At 39.1% G+C, this 17,704-nt stretch overlaps 2 protein-coding genes across 5 annotated transcripts in view; one reads left to right on the forward strand and one right to left on the reverse strand.

The window, feature by feature from the left end:
- The first annotated feature begins 81 nt into the window (after positions 1-81).
- On the forward strand, positions 82-15,742 carry cenpj (centromere protein J). 3 transcript variants are annotated; one of them, XM_023289836.3, is made up of 19 exons: positions 82-199; positions 670-1,085; positions 2,116-2,242; positions 2,342-2,551; positions 2,723-2,831; positions 2,968-3,073; positions 3,382-4,158; positions 5,028-5,832; positions 6,092-6,224; positions 6,536-6,701; positions 7,183-7,314; positions 7,705-7,839; positions 8,107-8,221; positions 9,236-9,393; positions 10,789-10,878; positions 11,104-11,244; positions 12,333-12,417; positions 13,429-13,549; positions 14,350-15,742. In XM_023289836.3, exons 2-19 carry the CDS (start codon positions 702-704, stop codon positions 14,540-14,542), a joined length of 3,987 nt encoding a protein of 1,328 aa, XP_023145604.2. In that variant the 5' UTR covers positions 82-199; positions 670-701; the 3' UTR covers positions 14,543-15,742. The 3 variants fall into 3 exon arrangements, with proteins under 3 accessions (XP_023145604.2, XP_023145612.2, XP_023145618.2); XM_023289844.3 differs by having other exon boundaries at positions 8,107-8,209; XM_023289850.3 differs by having other exon boundaries at positions 108-199; positions 715-1,085.
- Positions 15,743-15,847: 105 nt separating this feature from the next.
- rnf17 (ring finger protein 17) overlaps positions 15,848-17,704 on the reverse strand; it is a 29,576-nt gene continuing 27,719 nt past the window's right edge. Inside the window, exons 36-38 of one of the 2 annotated variants that reach the window (XM_023289882.3) lie at positions 17,154-17,340; positions 16,494-16,611; positions 15,848-16,082 (exon numbers count right to left, since the gene is read on the reverse strand). In XM_023289882.3, coding sequence (XP_023145650.1) covers positions 16,516-16,611; positions 17,154-17,340 — 283 coding nt within the window. In that variant the 3' untranslated portion in view covers positions 15,848-16,082; positions 16,494-16,515. Of the gene's footprint in view, positions 16,083-16,493; positions 16,612-17,153; positions 17,341-17,704 lie in introns of those variants that run through there. The other variant, XR_008603333.1, reaches the window with a different exon arrangement.

Raw genomic sequence — 17,704 nt, forward strand, 5'->3', positions numbered from 1 at the left:
TATTTAAATCAAATTAGCCAAACCAACGTTTTAAACGACCGCTGAACCACATTCCCCATAATGCAACAGGAGAGTTTCGTCGTTTTTTTGTAGCTCTCGCGGGCTTTGTTTTGATATGGCGGCAGGCTTCGAAACTTCTATTATGTTTGTATTCTGCACACTTTCACTCCAGGAAGACTGATTTTCTCCGGTTTTACGGGTAAATACCGCGTGTTTCGACATGTTCATTAAAACTGCTAACTTATTTTGTCATTACTAATGTGTAGCACTTGGTAAATAACTTTTTGTGTGTGAAGTAAAACTGCTAACAGGCGAGTATCAACAGCCTTTTAAATTAAACGACGTTTGGTTAAAATGCACTTAGAACACTAGAAGGATATTAGCTAAACTGTGAGATACCTGTCGTAAACTCACTGTCAAATTATTCAGCTATTTGGTTTTCATATTCAGTTATGTTTAGTTTGCTGCTACCAACCAAACATTTAAAACTCACTCCGCTGCTAACGTGTGGCAGCTGGTTGAAGCCAGACATAATTAAAAATGGCTAACTGAATGTTCAACATCTTCTATATATAGTTTTCTTGGAATCCAGAACGTGTTGTTCGGTGTTTATTTAAAGCGTGATTAACCCTGAAACCTGTCACCTTTGTCGTTCAAATCCCGGATTAGCAAACCCTGCCTGAAACCACTCTGCCGTCATCATGTCATCCCCAGCCGGGCTTTACTACTCCCAGGCAGACTTCTTGGCCCGGTGGATGCCAAGTAGCACCAGAGCAGGGGTGATCCTCAACCCCTCCCCGGACTTGGGTGTTCCCTTGCGGCACGTCTCTGCCGTGGGATCCCCTACCCTGAAGCCAGACGACTCCTTCGCCTCAGACTTTGCCCCCTTGCCTGCCTCTGCAGACAGCAGCTGCCTCGACGTGGATGGGCTTGCACGGTCGCTTGGAGAGGAGAGGGCTGGAGGTGACAGGCCGATGAACGGTCTAGCCTCTGTCCCGGCGACAAATGCAAATGGACAGCTGGACAGTTTGGATGAGATAGCACGGAAATCGCAGGATCTGCCTCTTAGGATGAAGCTAGAACAGGTAACGGCAATGCTGCATGTCACAATCTGGTGTCTCCTTTAAATAACGCTGATTCTGATGTGAAATATTCATTATCTGTCTCTGTAATAACATCAACAATACTTTTAATAATCTGCATCCTAAGGCACACTCTTGTTGTTAAAATGAACCCTACAAAGAATAGTATTGATCAGGTTTCTCCAAGAATAATATCTGAAATACTTGATCATGCCAGCTGAACCTGACAGCTCTTCCCATTAACATGCAATCTGATGGGATGGACACTTACTTAGCAACTTAACTGTTGATTTTCCATTCCTAAACAGATCCCTAAACTAAGACAATGTCCTTTAGTTATACTGGTTTATAGTGACAAGAATGAAAGTGAATTGCATTAACCAAATGCAAATAATCCTGCGACAACTCACTCATTATTAATTTTAGGACAACGGTGTTTGCTCTGAAGAAAATGTACATTTCTGGCACCTTGCGTGGTTTCAGTGTTGATTGCATCATCTGTTCCTGTTTTCTTAATACCCTGCACCTCACATCACACGCACTCATTTGCCTTTCCCTGCTATTATTAGTGGTTTTCCCTCAAGCCTAATTGTCTTGGCAAAGACTGAAATAGTGACAGAAGTGTGTAGATGCAATTAGGCAAACACTTTTAATATGGTATGTTGTTTAGAGATAGACCGATTATTAGCCCGGCTGTCGTGGCTGATAGTTGGCGTGTTTCTGTTTGTCAGTATTTTAATTGGCTGATTATTGATGAAATAAATGTGCTACTTCAGATCTAATGTTGCCTCCTGTCTGTCTGTAGTCACTCTGTTGTCTCAGAAATGTCTGTGCAAAAATTGGGGGAAAAACATATCAGTCGATCCCTATGTTAATGATCTACGACTAATTGTAGACACTGATGTTATACAAGTATACAGGTTGTTTTTCAAAGCGTACACCTGAGATGCATTTAAAGCAATTGAAGAAACCACTGTGGGAGTTTAACTAAGTGAATAATTTACAATATACTGTTGTGTGCGTTTGTGTGCAGTTGAGGAAGTGGCAGCAGCACATGCAGGAGCAGCTAAAAGCTCATCAGTTGGAGGAGTTGCTTCATCTCCAGGAGGAGCAGCAGAGGCTACTGGGAATTATGAATGGATCCCAGCACTGCATGGGAGGTTAGATAAATAAAGCTGATCATTTGTTTTAGTTTAGCAAATTTCAAAGTGATTTGCTTGTATTTTCCCTACTTCATGTCACAGTAATGTTTCTTACAGAATATGCAGAGAGTTCAGGGGCATCAGGAGCAGAATGGGGCGAGGAAACTCTCCACAGGGCTTCTCATTACAGAGAGAGTTCAAACAGCTACGGTATTAACCACCATGGAGTCATATGGAGCCTCCGACCAGAACAACAGCCTGGAGACGGACAAGAGACGCTACTTAATAAACATCAAGATTATGTGGAGGTTGAAGATGATGAAGAAGGTGAGAAATACATTTTTAGGCTTAAAATAACAAATTTGAACAGTATTTTTTGTATTTATATTCCTTATACAGCATCAGCACACATATACTTTTACTTTCAGCACACTGTTGGCATAGTGTTGGTAATAAATCACGTCTATGTGAAGTTCTCACACTTTGTGTTTCCTACAGACCTGTGGAACTCCAGAGAAGATGATCAGAAGCAGAGTGTTGATAACAGCCATTTTCCTGAGAATGATGACGTGTTAATGCAACATAATGGTGAAGTCTTCCATGACAGGTAAATGAAGAGATTTAACCAAGTTGGACAGTTGAGACGCATCAGTGTGGCCTTATTTGTACTATTTTGTATGAGTGTTTTTGGGAAACTGTGTCTGTTTGCATCTGTTTACCTTCTGTGTGTTGCTCCTCTTCAGACCCATTAGACCAGGTATTGGGGGACAGAAGCAGACATTTGAGGAGTTGTTGGAGGAGCAGCTGAGGCTCGAGGAGCAGAGGCTGAAGTCTGTCCAGCAGCAAAAGGTCAGAGGATAAATCAATGGTCTCCTCATAAATAGTAAAACTCATCTATCAGTGCTTAAACACACAAGAAAATGTTTTCAAAAGCTAAATAATGTTGTAAACAAAGCCCTTGAGAAATTATGAAGCATACATTTGATTATAAGCACACTGAGTGAGAATCCAGACTGACTATGCTGTTGTCATATTGTAACGTGATGTTGTTTTGTCATATTATGGAACTTTAGAGTTGCTACAATGCCATGTTTTCTTTAGTCCAACAAATATTCTGATGCACCTTTCATTCACATTGTGTTTTCTCACTTTAACAGAGCCAAGATGAAGCTGCACAGGCTCCACCCAGGAGAGCCTTTCTGAAGCGAGGCGAGGGGCTTTCTAGATTCACCAACAATCACAAGGCTTCGTTACGTAAAACTGAAGTGAAAAATGATCCCAAACCACAACCCCGAGCCAAATTGATTTCCCGCAGTAACTCTGAACCTGCATCTATCCAGAAAAGTAGTGCAAACGGTGTCCCGCGGCTTCCTGTCCAACGGAAAACTGCTACGCTCAACAAGGAAAACAGACTGAGAGGACTCGGTTTGCCACCTCAGGACATCAGAGCAGAGAGTAAGGCAGCACGGACAAAGGTTCTGGGGAGTCATCAAAGACAAAACACAGAAGGAACGGAGTTTATCCAGACTGATCCAGACATCAGACAACCCAAACATCATCTATTGGTGCAAGGAAAGGAGCAGAATAACAGGAAAGTGGGTCTTTCTGTTCAGACCACAAAGAATTCTTTCCACAACATGCAGACAAACCCTGTAACCAAACAGCTGGGCACATTAGGAGGTCCAGGAAAGGCTGAAACTGATGCCACTAAAGAGAAAAGTTGTGGTTCAAAAGTGGAAATAACAGAAGGAAGAGCGGGAACAGAAGCAGGAGATGGAGCTCCACAGGATTCTTTTGAGCTGTCGTTCCAGGAGAAGCTCCATCGCTGGGAGTGTGACCGACAGCTGGAAAACATGGAGCTGGGAGAGTTTGAGCTGCTGGAACAAGCTGCTGAAGAGCTGTCGTTCTCATCCAACTCCTCGTTTGTCACGAAGGTGCTTCATTCTACTCTCAAGTGATTGCTGTGTTTTAAGTCAGGAAAATATTATAGGTATACAGATTATTGGAGAATTCTTACAATTTTGTTAATTCCAAATTAGGGCTGCACTATATATCATTTCAGCATAGACAATGTGATGTGCAAATGGCAGGAAGTGCAATGTGTAAAACAAAATAACTCAAACGCATCATGCTACAACTTTTTTGCTGCTTTGTACACAAAGAAACCTTAGATGGTTCTTATTTTCTGTGACATCTTCAAGAGAAGTGTGTCTGACAAAACAGAATTTACTCTAATATGAAGGTTCTTAGATTCAGTTATTATTTTTTTTTACTTTATTTTCAAAATACAGAGTTTCTTGGCATGTAGACCCAACTTGTGCACAGTAAAATGAGTGAGGAACATGAGAGAAAATTGCAAAAAATTAAAAATGCAACACCAGAAGATATTTTGCTTCATGAAATAATTATATTGACCAAAACAGATGCTCTGGCTCTCTCTCCCCTCATCTTCTGTCATCTCTTTACTGTGTGTTATGCAGGTTTAAAAAAATACCCCTGTAAAAAAGGAAAAAGGAAACAAAATGTAATAAACTATCAAATGTTCGCTTCTTAACACAGCATGTACCTCGTGCTCAGTGATTGTAAACAACATTTAGCAACCAAACTTAATAGTACAAATATACACTGTTAGTTGCGAAATAACGACTGCAGACTGTTCAGATTTGATAGTTCAGAGAAAGCTGCAAAAATTAACATAATCTGTAGCTGCATATCTGAATGTGTCGTTTTTCTAAAGTATCGTCCTATCATACTAGATCTGCTAAACATAAATGATCTCAAAGACTTTGTTCTGTACTTACAGGTTCTTCAGATGGACCAGCAGCACCGGCAGCTGCAGGTAGCCAGGGGGCGCCACCAGCGACGGCTTTCCTCCACCCCCATTAAGTCACCTCCCAGAGATGTACTTCGCAGGTGCAGCAGTGTCGGATCTAGTAAAAACAGCTCTGCGATCTCAGAAGGATTTGTGGAGACGATAAGAGATGCTGCACTGAAGAACAAAGTGAGCACTGAGGACAAGGAGGAAGAGGACAGTGAGAGAGAAGACAAACATGAGACCTCCGACCCGTCATCCTGCAGTGGCTCTGAATTTGGAGACCAGGAAGTCGTGGTCAAAAGCACCTGTTGCTTCCCTGCACCGTCTAACCCGCCGTATGACAAACGATCGTATCAAGACGAGGACAGTTTCAGGGATTCGGCTTCAGATGGGGCACAAGAAGAGGATCAGCAGAGCGACATGAGCAATGATGACTCCACTCTGATCGAGGACAAAGACAGCCAGCTAAGGAGAGTTGTGTTTAATGACGACAACACGTGGAATGACCTGGAGGAGGACGCCATCGGCACAGCCAATGGGAGTAGAGAAGACAGTCCAGTTCCCAAGCTGACAGCCAGTAGAATTTCACCACCGGAGAGGATTCTGTTGAGGAAGGTAGCAGTGAGCAAAGTCGTGGAGCTGGATAAATGTGCAGTGAACCTGGAGCCTGATCCTCCTCCTGCCTCCCAGCTCATGACGAAGTTGTTCCCATCGCTGAAACCAAAAACCCACAATACACCTGGTCCTCCCCCATCTGCTGCTTCTGAGCCCAGAAAGCCAGAGGAGGAAACAGGTAGGATAAATACTTGCTATTATTCTTCTGGTTATTCAACTCTGCCCTACCACCTTCTACTTTTTCTTTCTTCTTGCTTCTGTGTTTTGAGCCTTTTAGTTATATTTGTAAAATCTACAAGGATCATGTTTCTGTGATAAATCAATCTTATGTGGTCATACAATCGCTCCTGTTTTGAGCACAGATGCATATAAGGATGAGATATTCCACAAGTTTTTAATATTATTTTTCAGTTTTGTTTGCGTGTTCTTGTCCTCAGTCCAACAAGTCCAGTCCAGACAGCTCCGGGAGAGACTGGTGGAGCTGGAGCTTGAGATTGAGAGATTTAAGAAGGAGAACGCGACACTCACTAAGCTCCGGCAGGAGAATGAGAAGAAACAGGAAAATCTGAGGTGATATGTTTGTCTGCGCTTGAACATTTCAGTAGTAGACTGTATGAAAAGTTTCTTAAAATACTCAGTTGCAGAATTTCTGACTGATCCAGTGAGACTTTTATTCTACAGCACACTCACTAAATCAGACATTCACAAAACTTACCACAAAATCTTTATTGTGTGCGAAAGACCTTGCATGATGAACCACTGGTCACTTGCACTTTGGAAGTAATCTGTCCAAATTTAGATTCTCTTCTCTAATTTCTTTCACTGGGTCGTTTTAGAGGTAATGTTAAAGATTTATGTCGAATTTGTTGTATGTTTTGCAGGAAAGAGTGTTTGCAGTTTGAACAGACAAAAGCCGAGGAGCTGGCAAAGTTTGAGGAATACAAGAAAGAGGAGAACAAGAAGTTGCAGAAGGAGCGCAAACTGTTTGAGAAGCATGCGTTAGCCGTCAGAGCCATACCTGACAAGAAGGAACGAGAGGAAATTCAGGTGACGCAAAACTTGAAACTTATCAGCATTGGTAACAAGCTGATGTTTGTGGACATTACAGATTCATTCCTTAGCGCATGATGTCTGTTTTGCTGCATACGTATCGGCTAGATGTGTAAATAATTGTTCTAAACGTTAATGTTAACAGTATTTTTCAGCTGCACACAAGGAGCCAAATAATTAGTTATTTCAAATTTAAAATGAGTAGTGCAAAGAATTATCTATGCAAATATTATGGAGCCATTTCAACAAAATTAAGCTCATATTAACGTCATAGCATAAAACATAATTTTATCATTATTTTGCTGCAATAGTTCTGAGTTCTTGAGTTTGTAGAAGTAGAGGAAAGTGTTTCTTAAAACGTTAAATGTCCACATCTAATTGCATGTTGTGCTTCAAAAATAAAACTCCTAAAAAAGTAGTAACAATAATAACATGACTGAGTGAAATCTTAAAATACTCCCTTTCAATCTCACACCAGGCATTGAAGCAGCAGCTGAGCTCGCTGCAGGAGGAGTTGAGGCGAAGGGAGAGTCGGTGGACGTCGACACACAGCCGACTGCGACAACAGATCGACTCCCTCAGCCAGGAGAACAGTTCTTTACGGGACGAGGTACCCGACCGGACTCCCCACCCTTCTAGTTATAAAATGAAGTTTGTAGAAGATAGAAAAGAAACATACATTAATGTCAGATAGTTGCATTGTGATCAGGTGTCAACCAATTGTAAATACAGTCTGTAGAGTGTGAACATGTTCATAAAATAAAGTAGTTAACATGCCATAATCCTTCTGTTAGCATAAGCTAACACAACGCAGGCACAACTGAGGTAACAAAAACATATTCTAGCACCAGGTGTAAATGCAAAGGACAAAGGAGCAGATGTCATTGACCAGATGACATTTTAAGAATGTGGCCTTACTGTCTTACCAAGAAAAAAAAGAATTATATTTTGTGTGTGTTTTTTGTAAGTGCTTTAAGCATGTTTGTGCTTTTAATTTAAGATCCGTATGTTGGAAAAGCTCCGCCTCACCACCTTAAAGAAAAGCCCCGTCGCTGCACCGAAGGACACAGAAACAAAAGAGGGTCCCAAAATATCTGAGAACACATCATCTGTGTCCAAAGGAGTCACATTTGCTGTAAGCCTCTTTTTATTTGTTATTGCTTGTATTCACTTTGTCAGCTTCAGTCTGCATATTGTTCAGTCACCTTTTAAATGTATGATCACAACAGTAAGTCCTGAATTAAATACCTAAAATAAGTCACAGTTAATCATGTAAAAATCCCATTAACCATTAGTTTTTGATTGTAATTTGCTTTGACAGTCCTCAGATCTTTCACTGACTGTTGGATTGAAATGTTTTTTTTCATCTTGGCGTGACATTTAAACCACTGTTTGCTTTCAGAGTCCTCTTGACTCCAGAGGAAGCAGCAGCATCAACCCTCCACAGAGCAGCACTGCAGCAGCCTCGAGAAGGAACTCCAAGGAGGGCAGTCAGGGTGCTACAGGTACATTTACCTGTAAGTTTCCATTCTGAAGGACATTTATACTATTTACACATTTTTATGACACTTGAGTTTGAGATAAGGATGACCCGATCAAATTTTGTGCCCCTGATCCAGTCCGTGTCATTTCATTTTTAGTATGTGCCGAAGCAGAGTCCCGATCTGATACCATTATCTGAGGTATCTTAGATTAGCTGTCATGCCTGGTTGTGCCACCAGGGGAGGCTCTTACTGTTAACACTGTAGCGACCAGGGGAAGCAAGTAGTTCTACGCTGGCAAGCACAGAGCATTGTGGGAGTTCAGCAAGGGGAACCATGACATAGTCTTCTGTGACGCTTAATAACAATTTTACATTTATGTAAAATCAAGGTGGGATTAACAAGAATAGCATTCCTGAGTCAAAGTAACTCATATAACATATGTGTTATATGGTCTTGACTCAATACAGCAAATAGCATAGAGCCACATATTTTCATTTGGAGTTGGTTTGAGACCAGAATAGAAAATGCTAGTTTCATTTAGCAGACGGTTTTATCCACAGTGACGTACATCTGACAGTAGATACAACACAAGCAAGAATCTAGTCAGAAAAAAACAAACTGGATAAGAGCCATAGAACAAGAACAAAATAAGAGTGATTAGACTTGCATTTGCCATGTTCCACTGCCTACAAAAAAACCCAAAACTGTAACTGCACGTTTAAATTTGTCAGACAAACCACTCAGAAAAATATTTGGTTTTGCAATCTTTGTAGAAAGTAATCCTTGTTTTGTTTTTTAAGCTTCAGTAATCATTAAAAAAGTTCTTCCTCTGATGAGTGGTTGTTTAATCAGATGTATTACAACCCCAAACTAGGAAAAGTCTTGTTAAAAACCCTGCAGGCTGCAAAATCTATTTGGCTACATTCACTACTTTAGTCTCTACAATCAATTTAATCAGCCCTCAGTACATAAGTGTTTGATGACTGACCCACAGTCATAATAGCTGAGAACAGTCAACATGTTGTTATATTTTGTTACTGTCACTAGGGATGAAGAGCAGCCTGAGGAGGCCGTCAGCTCCAAGTGCCTTCTCTTTCTCCTCATCCTCCTCGTTGCCCGGCAGGAGGACAGAGGAGAGTTCAGCAACTGCCAACAAGAGTCAAGAAAAATCACCAAATCAGGAACACTTGAACAGCTGCTCACCGGTAAGAATAAGCTGTTATCTTTTCCTTTATTTAACAAAACATACAAATTCTGCAGTTTTCTTTCAAATGAAGTTCACTGACAGATACCGAAAATATATTAATGGTGTTGAAGCACAAATTTAGGATACATTTTAAAATCTTTCATGTTTAATTTGTTGATTATACAACACATTTAACATTATCTTCTAATGACAAAATAGAAACAAATGAGATGTATGTCCAGCAAAAGATTATTTACACTCTCTATTCTTATTCAGACTGTTAACAGAGACACTAGTTTGTGGGCGTTTCTTGCTCCTTGTCACATTTTTACTCACTGTAGGTTCGTTTTTACTGCAATATGAAGTCCTGCAGCTCTATAGAAACAGTGCAACCAAGATTAGAAGTAGAGAGAAATGTCTTTTATGTAGTATAAGAAATATATGTAGATTGGCTATTTGATTCAGCTCGTTTACATTTTTACAACCTCTACAATCTACTTGTACACCAGTCTGCATATAAACTCTAAAAGATGTTTCACCATGCTGAATGTATCTTCCAACAACTTGGTGACAACTTGCTTTTCTGTACAGTTTTTGAACCATACTGCAGTTATTTTATTAACCCTTAGATGCACAAGTGATTGGGCCCTACACTCTTCCATACGTGGGTTGAAAAATAATCCATATAAGAATCAATGTGTTTTTATGCCACTTTTGTCATTTTGGTGAAGAATAATCATTTGAATTATGGTTTGTGTTATATTTTGGTCCGTAGAAGAATTATTTCATGTTTGAAATGTGTTTATTTTTTAATTTATAATACATTTTGAACATTTTGGTAATTGAAAAAGAAGAATATTACACAGAACAGCAATAGAAGAATGTCAACCTCCATTTGGTTGACATTTTTCCACGCTTTTCCTCTGACTGTTGCTGCTTTCTGTCCCTCCAAGTTTGTGCACTACATCACCTCTTGTATGGTTTTATCAGTGATAAAGAGCTTGGGGTAGTAATACAAATATTACAATTTCTTTAAAAGTATAAAAGAGAACTTAAAAATGTAAATGTTGCTAATCCAGTATGTTTGATTTTCCTCTTAATCCCTGCAGTTCATCAGGAAGCTGCATTTTTATCACGCATGGCTTTTCAATTGCAGCAAGGAGCGCAGTTTTTTTTAAGTTGTTTGCGCAAACAATAAATTTTTGAATGAGACGTGTAGAATAAAGTGTTACTGATGACACAGTATCTAAGCTTATTGTTTATTTTCATCACAGTTATTTGTAGGACTGCTGTAAAGTTGAAAATCCGACAGTTCTTTCTCTTGACAGTTTCAAGTACAATGGTGTAGTTTTTTTAATGCTTTTTTTTAAAAGAGTACACCCATGTTTAATAATTCATTATGTTTTTCATGTAGAAAAGAGATTCTCCGCCAAAAGAAGTGGAGCACAGTGAAGCCGAAGTGCCAGAATCAGCCCAGGAGGTTATAACAAACTCTGATGGCAAGGTGAGAAAGTCTGATTTTATGATTCAGAGGATATGAAATGAATCATCTGATGTTTTCTCTGCCTTTAATGTAGCAGGCTTGTGATGGTGTTAAGAAACAGTAGATACAGCACTGCTAAATTTGACTATTCTGAATGGTTTGGCCTCATTTTAAGAAAATAATACTTGCTGGGATACACTCGTTACTTAGAGGGTGCTGATGGAGTTCTGGTTCTGATCCTTTCAGATAGAGAAGGTTCTGGTCAGCGGCGATCGACTTATCGTCTTCCCCAACGGGACAAGGAAGGAGGTTTCAGCAGACGGACTGACGGTGAAGGTCACCTTCTTCAATGGAGACACGAAACAAATGACGGCCGACCAGAGAGTGGTGAGACGTTTATTGTGCATTCAGTAAAAACATTTACTTTCTGTGCCTTTGCTGGAGGGCGGTAAAAGTAGAAGGGGATGGCTAACTTACACCAGTCAACTTTATGTGTTGCAGCATGAAGGAGAAAACAGAATTTGACAAACATATTCTTACTTATAAGAATGAACAAGGTGTTGTTGCTGGTCTTCTCAGCTTCTTCTTGCTGGTTGGACTTGAAACATAACAGGCAGATGTATCAGTGGAGATGACATTGACATTCAAACACAGAAAACAAGACTTTCTGATGCACTGATTCAATCTTCAAGTCTTCTGTTTTCTCCTGGACTTTTACGCAAATGTTGTTAAATGTAAACCATCTTCTTTGCTTAGTTTTGAGCACAAATGTGCCTGTTGAGTTAGTATTTAATATGAGCAAGTCAGCAGCTGTTGTCAAGAAGAGATCTTTGTAGTCTTAGTAAAATAAAAATAATAGTTTTGTCAAATGGTTGACTGTCATCAAATGAGACAAGACTCTGACTAGAATGTATTTTATATCTTATAATAAAGCTGAATTTAGACCTCATGGATGTTTTTTAGGTCTTACTAGTACTTTGTGGAGTCAGAAAGATGATATGATTTTAATGTGACACGGAATAGCTCAGTCTACATATTACTCAAGAAAAGGCAAACACAGTCATAGCAAAGACTATATTTGTATAGCACAGTCAAGTCCAACTAAAGGAAATAATTGACAAACATAGCACACTATGATACACAATTCCACAATAACGCAAAATAGGTCTGATACCATTATATTTCATAAATCTATATAAAAACTACATAAACATAAATCTAAAAAATAAATCAGTTTTAAGGTTTTGTCTGAGGTTAGCTATTTAATGTGATGCTTTGACCTCCCTACAGTTGAGTTGTACTATGAGGACCATTAAGGGAACAGAAGATGCACATTTAACCAATAAATAGTCAGGTTAGTTTAGTAAAAACTAAAAGCAAACTGTTCAAATGAATGAGTGTTGGTGAGAAGAGATCCAGAAGCACCATGTTTACATGTTTTCTGCTGTTAACTCTGTGATCTCGGCTATGTTTAGATCTACTACTACGCTGAGTCCCAGACCACACACACCACCTACCCAGATGGGATGGAGGTCCTGCACTTCTCCAACAACCAGACAGGTGAGAGCAGTTTACCAACTGCTCTTCTAAATGACTTTCAATAGAAGTAACATTACTAAGGCTCTATCTGTAATCACTCATTACTCCCTTTACAAGTTACACTCACTAGTTTACAGTATGGTGACAAGTTAGTTGAGATTTCAGACATTCATTTTAAAGCTGCATCTATAAAATGAAATGTGTCCTTGCTTGGAGAATAAATACTTCCTTCTATTGTGGCAATTTTTGAGGGTGCTATACAGTATCTGTCATGCAGTCTGCATCCTTTATTTAAGCATCAATACCAGTTTAGAAATGCAGTGTTAGAAATAAAAATCAAGCAATCCAAGTTGTACTCAGGAAAAAGCACATATTATCATCAAATTACACTCGAAAATAAAACATGTTAGGAAGGAACACAAAATACATACATGTTAGAAGATTGTACCACTGAGATTTGGATTGTTTTTACAAACTACGTTTATTATAAAAAATAGTTTGATTAAATGTTATTTCACACCAAGTCAACAATATATGCTGTCTGGGGGAATTTTGCACAGAGACATGCACCTGTTTCATCGGTGCAGATCAGTTTTGTCAACAGTCATTACATCTGAATGAATAATATGATATACAGTATAAGCTTTATTTTATTATACATCAGTGTGTGCAGTTAGTCATCAGCGTAATGATGCAGATAGTAAAAGTGTGACTACTTATAACTGCTTTAAATAGCTGAAAATAGCTTGAAAAGTCCAGTAGAGTAAGAGGTAAAATATCTCCCTCTGCAATGTAGTGGTATGCTGCTTAATTCAGTCTTTTATTGTGAACTCAGTTTCTATCTGCACCATAAAAGGCTATGAATTTAGCAGTGTGCTTCAGCCCACTTTTGTAGCCTGGAAATTTGCTGTATTTGAGCCAAGAAGCATCTGTATCATCTGCATTTTTCTGCAACATGCCGAGAAGTGAATGGGAAAGAAAAACATTTCATGTGCATCTTATCTGCATTGTTGTCTTTTACTTGTCCTCCAGAAAAACATTTCCCAGACGGCCGAAAGGAAATCACTTTCCCAGACCAGACAGTGAAGAACCTGTTTCCCAACGGCAGGGAGGAGAGTGTGCTGACAGACGGGACCATCATCCAGGTGAAACCGTAAGTAAAAAAGCAACGGCCCGACTCGACGCACTGCTCCTATTGTTAAATGTCTGCATTGAAAACTATAAAACTGTTTAGAGAACAATTTCTCTCAAAGGTGACTCTATACATCTAATCTATTCCAGTTGTATTTAGTGTTTACTTTTGCTTTCAGGCTTTACATAAATCAAAATAGCTCATATACACTACCGTTCAAAAGTTTGAGGTCACTTAGAAATGTCTGTATTTTTGAAAGAAAAGGTTTTTTTTTCAGTGAAGACAACATTAATCAGAAACACAGTGTAGACACTGTTAACGTGTTAAATGACTATTCTAGCTGGAAACAACTGATTGTTAATGGAATATCTCCATAGAGGTACAGAGGAACATTTCCAGCAACCATCACTCCTGTGTTCTAATGCTACACTGTGTTAGCTAATGGTGTTGAAAGGCTCATTGATGATTAGAAAACCCTTGTGCAGTTATGTTAGCACATGAATAAAAGTGTGAGTTTTCATGGAAAACATGAAATTGCCTGGGTGACTCCAAACTTTTGAACGGTAGTGTACATATATATAATAATGTGAATTTTTTTTCAAATTTTTTGTCACTTTAAAGAATTATTTTTATAGTGTCGTATTGTTATTGTACAGCCTTGAGAACAGTCACTTTGCATTTTACTGCACATACTATATGGGCAAAAACTTGAATTTCATATACATTGCAGAAAAATATTAAATGTTCACAGGTGGAACCAGCAAATGTCTGCAGATTTAGGTGAATTCTAACGGACTGAGCACATATCTTGTTTCTCTCAGTGACGGCACCAAAGAAATCCACTTCAACACGGGCCAAAAGGAGATCCACACGGCCGATTTCAAGAGACGGGAGTATCCAGATGGAACAGTGAAGACAGTCTACAGCGACGGTCGTCAAGAAACCCGCTACCCGACTGGACGGGTCAGGATCAAAGACAAAGATGGAAATGTCATCCTGGACAACGGGGCGTAGAAACACAGTGCATCAAAAAGACTTTATAACATTATTATTTCAGGTCCCAGGACACATAAAATGCTCCAGAAGGTCAGAGAGGAGGCCAGAGGTTGGCTGCTGGCCATTTCTTTAAGGAGAGTTACACTTATTTAGGTGATAGGTTTGAAACTGGAAAGCATTTGAGGGGTTGGCAGGTTTGTTTGCAGTCTTAATGCTAAGCAGCTGCTGGTTGTAGCTGAATATTTAGCACAAAAAAACACAATAGTGGTGACAGGAATATACGTTATTTTCCAAAAAGTCAAATTGGTCCTTAAACACTTTAACGCAGCTGGTTGTACATATAATTTGGATCATTTTTGTTACTTTTTTCTATTTAAAATTGCTTGTCAGATGATAGCAACATTACATGCATCACTGGTGTCCTTATGTCCTTAATCAACGCTCATTAGCTTTACTTTATAGCTCCTCAGATACTTTCACACAGAAGCTCCTCACTTTTTAAAACATTTATTCTAATAGTCTGACAAGTGTTGAAAGTGTTTCATTCCCCAGAAAACACCTGCAAAGTTTGTTTTTGAATGTTTTAATTTCTGCATTATTTTCCTCCACGCTCCTTTCTTTGGGGTTTTTTTTGGGGTTGTAGAAAAGCACTAAAGTTAAGAAAAAAGCATGTATGCATGGAAGTAAACAATGCAGGTTTAACACATTCAGGAACAAATTTTTTACAGATGTTTTGTATGAAAGGAAAGACATGCACCATATTTGTTGGGCCTCAATGTTTCACACAATGTTCCCCAACAGGACCTCTGCAAACAAACATCTCAGGTACCTTTTAATGTTTCACTGTTTCAAAAATACGTCTTTAAAGTTACTTTGGCAGCGGAATCCTTCTCAAGTCTTAGAAGACAATCTTTGTTCCAGGATATTTCTGGCTCATGATCCAAACTATCAAATTCCACTCAGTTATATAAATCTAAATATATGACAATTAAAAATACTTTGACTTATCAGGCCTGGGAATAATGAAATTCTGAGCAGCAAAAAATATCAGCTGTGCAGCAGTTTGAAACTGTGTCAGTGTGGTGTGTATGAAGTGTTTTTGGTTTGAAGTGTTAATCTGCAACATTTTTAATTTGTAAAAATGTTAAATAGTATTTATTTTCTTAGTCTGTATATGTTTTTGTAAAAAATAAATGTTATCTTTTTATCTTTTTTTTATTTCAAGAATCATGAATTTTTGTTGATAATTATTGTAGCGGTGCAACAGGGTTCTTCTGTTCTGGATGTGAAGATTTTAGACAAAAAAAAAACATTGCAGAAAAGTTCAACTGCACTGGAAGAGTTTAATCTGCATCTACATCCAGAAAGGTCTGTCTCAAATGACTGGAGAATAAAGTGCTAAATTAACACAGCAGCCAAACTTAAAATAAATGACTTTTCTACAGGAACAACGTTAAAATAAAAACTACTGTGAATTTTCTGCAACAAGTAAAAACTCAGAACAGCAGCCAAACAGCAAAGAAATGAAGTTCACAAAACATGACGTCAGGAAGTCGACCTGGAGAAACACGAGACAAGGAATTTATTAACAGTAGCTTAAAGGAAGTCAATTGTTTCATTGCAACATATTGAGCAACTGTTTTGAATATACAATGACAGAAAACTGAAAAATATGCCACACAATTTCTCAGAACACGAGGTAACATCTTCAAACGCTTGTTCAGTCCAACAAATATTCAACAACCTAAATTTAGTTTCAGTAACAAATTCTAACTACAACCAGAGAAAGCTTTGCTTGATAAATAACTTCAGTGATTAATGATGAATAAATGATTGCTGATTAGTTTTCTGCAGATCTACTAAACAAAATGGGGCTATTTTTCAGCACTACTTCAGAAATACACTAATGTTTAAAAGCACCGTGTTTAAATGTGCAGTTTTCACATCTGAAATAAAGGTGAGAACTTACATTCACTGTCAGCAGGGCGTCTCTACTGGAGCTCGGCCAGTCCACTGCTCACCAGAGGAAGATGAACCAGATCTCCATCCTCGTTGTACAGCAGCACTGTGAGCTCCGGCTCTTTGGCCTAAACAGACATGAAAATGGTAAGACTGAAAAGATGACGTCTGATGCTCTTAAAAATGTCTCTGAGACCAAAAGTTTGACATAAACTTGAGGTTTGCAAAGCGACGGACATGCCGGTGCTCTGGCTTCTTCTAAAGTAGTACATTTTTCCTACAACACCTCAGCATGGCAGAGTTTTTGTTGCCAGAGTGAGCTTTTGTTTGTCCTCTCATGACGTGACGCGATACACTTGCTGTTCAATCAGTGAACAGTATTCGATCTAGAGAGAATGCTGATGTGCCCAGAAAATGTGCACGGACAGCAATGTGATTAAAGAAGACTGCTAGCTAGTAAACGATGATGTAAACAATGCAGGATTGAAACTTTGTAGAAAAATTGACCTTGTTTTTTAGACCTCGAATATACAGATAACATGTTTTTTTCTCTGTAAAACTGATTGTGATTTAATTACTTATTTACAAGAACTGCACAGGACCAAATGCACCTGAAACCCAGGGAAACCCAAGGACAGCTCTGAAAACAGTAACGCTGTGTGTTTCCTACCACAACGGAGGCCGTGATGTTGCTGTGCAGCAGGTCGATCATGTCCATGGCAGCCTTCACACTCCATCCAGGGCTGTACGGCAGCACGGCTTCCTGCCTGTTGACGCTCGGAGCCTTGAAGCCGGCGACTTTGACTTTTAGCGCCCGGGACGGAAACTGCAGCAGCTCAGGCGGCATCTGACGCAGCCTGACGGGAACAAACACAGGAACACGGGAACATGTGCAGAAAATCTGCATTCAGGGTGGGTTTTAAGAATACTTAGAGTTAAACAACTTCTAGGAGCTATAGAGACAGACGTTTTCCTCAGGAGCTCAGCAAAATAGAAACCCTCACCAGTTGGACATAAACACAACCGCAAACTACTCCTAAAGTATGTAAAATACAATTGTGTAAATAAACAACTGCTTACTAACAAGTTTGTCAGATCACCTTGAAATGTTATTATACGTCAGCGTTGTGTTCAAAACTTTCTACTGCTTACAAGCCACCAAAATATAAGTTAGCACAGGTTTAAAACATTCCATAGAGAAAATCTTCACCTCTAATAGCA

This window comes from Amphiprion ocellaris, chromosome 11 (genome assembly GCF_022539595.1).
Source record: "Amphiprion ocellaris isolate individual 3 ecotype Okinawa chromosome 11, ASM2253959v1, whole genome shotgun sequence".
Lineage (NCBI taxonomy): Eukaryota > Metazoa > Chordata > Actinopteri > Pomacentridae > Amphiprion > Amphiprion ocellaris.